The 6253-nt window shown below is 35.2% G+C and overlaps 1 protein-coding gene across 1 annotated transcript in view; it reads left to right on the top strand.

Annotated features, from left to right (window-relative positions):
* Positions 1 to 433: 433 nt before the first annotated feature.
* The window catches only part of LOC107663450 (splicing factor 45-like), a 13398-nt gene continuing 7578 nt past the window's right edge, over positions 434 to 6253 (top strand). Inside the window, exons 1-7 of the mRNA XM_016453694.1 lie at positions 434 to 541; positions 851 to 998; positions 1328 to 1444; positions 3369 to 3535; positions 4603 to 4712; positions 4893 to 4943; positions 5124 to 5250. Of these exons, the coding sequence (XP_016309180.1) occupies positions 876 to 998; positions 1328 to 1444; positions 3369 to 3535; positions 4603 to 4712; positions 4893 to 4943; positions 5124 to 5250 (695 nt within the window). The 5' untranslated portion in view covers positions 434 to 541; positions 851 to 875. The remainder of the gene's footprint in view (positions 542 to 850; positions 999 to 1327; positions 1445 to 3368; positions 3536 to 4602; positions 4713 to 4892; positions 4944 to 5123; positions 5251 to 6253) is intronic.

Here is a 6253-nt window from a genome sequence, read left to right on the forward strand (position 1 = left end):
CTAGTAAAGTCACTTTTGCCATTCAACAGAGCAAGATACATAGAAAAATTGAGCCATATTGTCCGTACAGTATCTGTGACTTTACAAACGACCCAACGAAATGGCCAGAGGTGTCATTTCCTGACGTCATTTGTTGTAACCCGATTGAGTCTCCAGCTAGAGACAACTGTAATATCAGTATCCCATGGTCATCATGAGATTATTCACTTTATCCGTGGAATAAGGGCTCGTTCTTTTGATGGCAGCTAGTGTTTATTAGGATGGTTTTACCTGCTCGTTGTTTAGGTACGTGTAAGATCATTTTTATGCTCAGTAAACAGTCTTCTACAACCAAGTCGATCTGCAGCAATCTCTCTCTCTTTACGCGGTAATACTCCTAAGGAGTGAACGGCCATTGAACAAAAATAATAATAAGAAGAAACTGACGTCGTGACGTGTAGCGCGTTTGTCCACAGTTGGTGATGTCATTCGTACGCGACCTCACACTTGTACCATGTTATGCTAACCGACGGTACAGTCAGTGGATTTATTTTCGTTAAAGGTGTGTATCTAAGTTTATATATTTGAGATGTTAAAATGCGTTAGTGATTTAAGGTAGGACAATAACCATTTAGTCTATTTATATGGTACAGTATTCGTTGCAAGCCGCCTGGAAGCGAATGCTAAATGTGTAAATGGTAACGTTACTTGCCTGTACGTTAAGTAAGAATAATCTTTTATCATTTTTAGAACAGAAGTTCTAGTAGCAGGTAAAGTTAGATTGTGATTTTATGTTTAAAATGTACATGCACGCCAATTTACTAATTTTGTGGACACGCTAGCATAATTATTTCATGTGTGTGTATTTCAGAGTTTTTGGTTGGGAAGGAGGTAAAATGTCTTTATATGATGATCTGGGGGTCGCAACAAGCGACACTAAAACAGAAGGCTGGTCTAAAAACTTCAAACTGCTTCAGTCTCAGTTGAAAGTGAAGAAAGCTGCATTGACACAAACAAAGGTGGGTCAATGTTTATGTCATGGCTGACAATGATAACGCAGTCTTATTAATCCACAGGAAATCATTACAGAACTTTATGTTTATAACTAAAGAGTGTAAGTATCTAGGTTCCCATTGTCATGTAAAACCTCTTTTTTTTTAATGAGGTGGAAAAGACCTGTTATATTTGTTATATTAGTTATATTTTGATTAGTTTATATACTCTATATATTTTTTTACATAATTATCCAGTAGTCACAATCACTGGAAAAAGTTATGGAAATTAATTCTCGTGACATGTTAAGTCAAAAGGTGTGAGAACCGACAAATGAATCTGACTTCTTTTGCAGACACCGAGGACGAGACAGTCCAATGTTCTAGCTCCGGTTATTGATCTGAAGAGAGGAAGTGCTGTAGATGACAGACAGATCTCTGATACACCTCCACACATTGCTGCAGGGATGAAGGTAAACCGTGTGTATATTAATTATCCAGTAGTCACAATCACTGGAAAAAGTTATGGAAATGAATTCTCGTGACATGTTTAGTCAAAAGGTGTGAGAACCGACAAATGAATCTGACTTCTTTTGCAGACACCGAGGACAAGACAGTCCAATGTTCTAGCTCCGGTTATTGATCTGAAGAGAGGAAGTGCTGTAGATGACAGACAGATCTCTGATACACCTCCACACATTGCTGCAGGGATGAAGGTAAACCGTGTGTATATTACTGTCTGAATATTTTCAGTAATCACAATTTTATTTATCTTAGCAGAAAGTTCATTATGCTTTTATAATGTTGGCATCACAGTGTTTGACCTGTAAAAACCACAACCGTTCCTCCCTGGAATATGTTAAAATAAAGTGGTAGTGCTGTGATCGATACGACAATGTATCATCACAGAGATTTGACGATACGAGTATCGATACAGCTGTCCCTGTATCGATATTGTGGCACGTGAGCTGCAGTGGACTGCGCTTAATTTGAATACAAGAACAACGTTTAAAACGGAGTAGAAAAGTGCAAGGTTTCTAAAAAATAATGAATAGAGCATAATATATAGGCTACAACAAGGTTTAATCTGGCCGCAGAGGAACACAACTGGGGTTGCCTGATATAAAGAGACGTAACGTAATCGCCAAAACAGAGTTTCCCACTTGCGCAATACGGAAATATCTGCTAAGCGTGCTACTTATCTTTGTCAACCTGGCAACTCTGTGGATAAACGCGCTTGCTTTCTGAAAACACTGGTTAACTTGCAGTTTAGCGATCTCCACTTCAATATTCTATTCTCAGAAAAGTGTAATACATCAAGTGTTCATTTATATGAGAGAGAGAGAGAGAGAGAGAGAGAGGCTGTGTTGCAGTGGACTGCGCTTAATTTGAATACAAGAACAACGTTTAAAACGGAGTAGAAAAGTGCAAGGTTTCTAAAAAATAATGAATAGAGCATAATATATAGGCTACAACAAGGTTTAATCTGGCCGCAGAGGAACACAACTGGGGTTGCCTGATATAAAGAGACGTAACGTAATCGCCAAAACAGAGTTTCCCACTTGCGCAATACGGAAATATCTGCTAAGCGTGCTACTTATCTTTGTCAACCTGGCAACTCTGTGGATAAACGCGCTTGCTTTCTGAAAACACTGGTTAACTTGCAGTTTAGCGATCTCCACTTCAATATTCTATTCTCAGAAAAGTGTAATACATCAAGTGTTCATTTATATGAGAGAGAGAGAGAGAGGCTGTGTGTATATGAATTACCACCGTTTTGCCGCGGTTCTCTATTAACAGTGAAGCTGTGGCTTTAATTCCTTTAGAAACAATGATGCTACCAGCTCCTTGTTGAGAAAGATAATGTAGCTCTTGAGCGATTAAGCTATTTAGTTGATAAAACAGCGAGGCAGCGCTAAAAAGTTTGTTCTTGAATGTCTGAGTGTGGCCGCAACGTGATCTGTGTGAGTGACTGAGCGTGTGTGTGCGTCAGATACAGTGAAGACAGCGCATTAGTTTAGAACTCTCCTAATTTTTAGTTTTTTAAACGTAGAGAGTGTGTTCATTTGTGCAATGATAACCTACCAGCAATGTAAATATGATTTTTTAATATATTAGAATGAGTACATTACAATAGAAATTTATTAAAACGAGTACATTATAATTTTGTTAGAAATGGCACTATGGTATGCAGTGTTTAATAAACAGCTGCTTTACTAAACTCTTCTGAGGTGTAATTCAATGCAGTCCCGTATCGTGATATGTATCGTACCGTGGCATATGTATCGTGATACGTATCGTATCGTGACTTTGCTGGTTATACACAGCCCTATAAAGTGGTTAATTAAATTGTTCTTCTTAGAGTATTAAGTTTCTTTGACTGTGTGTTCCTGTTAGGACTCTGCATCAGTTGGGTTTTCATCCGGAGATGTGCTGATTCCTTTGGCTGATGAGTATGACCCCATGTTTCCCAACGACTACGAGAAAGTGGTGAAGAGACACCGAGAAGAACGACAAAGACAGAGAGAACAGGAGCGACAGAAAGAGATTGAGGAGAGAGAGAAGTATGCATCCATGATTTTCCATTAATTTGTTCAGAAAATGTCGTCAGTATTTGGTATATCTGTTATTGGCTGACTAATATGGATTTTTTTTGATGACTGATGCCAATATCTTAGAGAGAAGTCTGGCCAATATATATGATATCAGAATATTTTGTTTAACGATAGTAAATAACACAACCATAACAATTACATTTATATTAATTTTACATAATGTTTACAAAAAAAAATTACAAATATAATTGCTGAACATTTTAAATGTTTTTTGTACAAAAAAGAGAGGCCATAAAATGGTAATTTGCCTCTTCTGATGTGTGTTTTACACACTGTGCTTTGCTGTTGTTCTCTCATTCACTATTTATTGTATAACGAATACCTCATAGTTCACAATATTTGAAAAATTAATGAATTTAGACACACTTATAGACAGTACTTTTAATTTGCACACAATTTTCAGTGATGCACACATTAATGTTTCCAAAACAGACATATTAATGTATGCTTTTTTAAAATGTTTTTGAAAGAAGTCTCTTATGCTCACCAAGGCTGTATTAGTTGGATCAAAATACAGTAAAAACAGTAATATTGTGATATTGTGATATGATGTTACAAATATCTTTTGAACTTTCTGTTCATCAAAGAATCCTGGACAAAAATAAAACTGTATAACAGTTTCCACATAGATATTAAGCAGCAAAAACTGTTTTTCTTCATTGATAATAAGAAAATATGTTAATAATTGAGCACTAATAATAATTGATAACAATTTAGCACCTGATCAGCATATTAGAATGATTTCTGAAGAATCATTGATTGACAATGAAGATGAAAATTCAGCTTTGCCATCACAGGAATAAATTACATTTTTAACATAGAAAACGGTTGTTTTAAATTCTAATAATATTTCACAATATTACTGTTTTTACTGTATTTTTGATCAAATAAATGAAGCCTCTGTGTGCTAAAGAGACTTGGTTAAAAAATGAAACAAACTTATGACAGGTAGTATATGCGTGATCTGCATGGATTGGTGTTGCTTTGTTGAATTGTTTTGTTAAACTGTGTGTTAGGAAGCGTAAAGAGAGGCATGAAGGAGGGGGAGCACCAAGTGGATTTTCCCGTTTCCCAACAGAAGGCGAATCAGATGAGGAGGAGGAGTATGAGAGAGAAAAGAAGAGGAGTGAGCGCCCTTTGAAACATTTCTTTATTTCTCCTTTGTGTCTTTCTATCTCGCTTCCCTATATTTTGTCAGTATATAATGACACTTGGGATTGAATCCAAGATGTTAATACCAGGTGTAAATAGGGCAATTGATTTGATCATCAGTCTTTTTATAAGATATTATTTATGTTTCACACAGGTATAGTTGGAGCTGCCATCGCCCCTCCGACATCACTAGTGGAGCGAGACTGTAAGTAAATCTCACTGACCTTTAAAAATCATCCGTTTACCGTGTTCCCAAATCTGAAATCATTATATGCTGTTGATTTTGTGCACTGTTGATTTGTCTCTGCAGCTTTACACAGTCTTAAATCTAGTAGTTGCATATGTGAGTAAATACCTTAAAACGGTGTGTTTGTTGTCATGACAGCAACATATTCATATGATGAAGATGGTCGGCAGAGGTCGAAGGCAGCAATCCCTCCTCCCATTTTTGATGACTCTGATAGACCACGATCTCCCCCGGGACCAACTAATTCATTCCTGGCCAATATGGGGTAAGAGAGCTGTTCCAATAGATAAACCTGCACTCATAAATGAAGTCTTCATTGTTTATAGATACAGAATGTTGTTATTGGCTGAATAGTGTTAATTGGGTTTTGGTTGCATCTTTAACAAATAAATTCAGAATTTCAGAGAATTTAGATTCATTGATGATATTTATTTGAGTACTCTAGGTTTTAAATGTTACCTCAGATATGGAGATTGAGGGGGAAAAATGTTGAATCCAAATGTTCACATTTAACCACAAAACATTTAAATTTAACCAAAGCATTTAGGAGATTTTAGATTTAATTGTTTAAAATATTTAGAACAGAACTTTTCTTTGTTTGTACAGTGAATTTAGAATCCCAAACAATTTATTTTAAAGAATTATTAAATTAATACATTTAATAATATTTATTCTAAATGAAGGTTTATGTTTAAACAAGACATTTAGATTTCCAAATAATTCATTTTAAAGAATTTCGGGTCACACTTTAGTTTGGGGACCAGTTCTTACTATTAACTGTGACTTTTGCCTCAAGTCCTAATTTGTTTCTTATTAATAGTTAGTAAGGTAGTTAAGTTTAAAATATCTAAAGTATGGTCATGCAGAATAATGTGCTTTATAAGTACTAATAAACTAATAATGATATGCATGCTAATAAGGAACTAGTTAATAGTGAGAATTGGTTGGTAAAGTGTTACCAAATTTCAGTTTAACAAGGAATATATGGATTTACCCAAATATTTTAAATTGAACTAAAGGATTTAGATTCAACCAGAAAATGTTGTTTTAACACAATAATTCTTAATATAAATATTTACATTTACATTTAGTCATTTAGCAGACGCTTTTATCCAAAGCGACTTACAAATGAGGACAATAAAAGCAGTCAAAACTAACAAAAGAGCAACAATATATAAGTGCAAATGACAAGTCTCGGTTAGCCTAACGCAGTACACGTAGCAAGGTATATATATATATATATATATATATATATATATATATATATA

The sequence above is a fragment of the Sinocyclocheilus anshuiensis genome, unplaced genomic scaffold (assembly GCF_001515605.1).
Source record: "Sinocyclocheilus anshuiensis isolate Anshui unplaced genomic scaffold, SAMN03320099.WGS_v1.1 scaffold4535, whole genome shotgun sequence".
In the NCBI taxonomy this organism is placed as follows: domain Eukaryota; kingdom Metazoa; phylum Chordata; class Actinopteri; order Cypriniformes; family Cyprinidae; genus Sinocyclocheilus; species Sinocyclocheilus anshuiensis.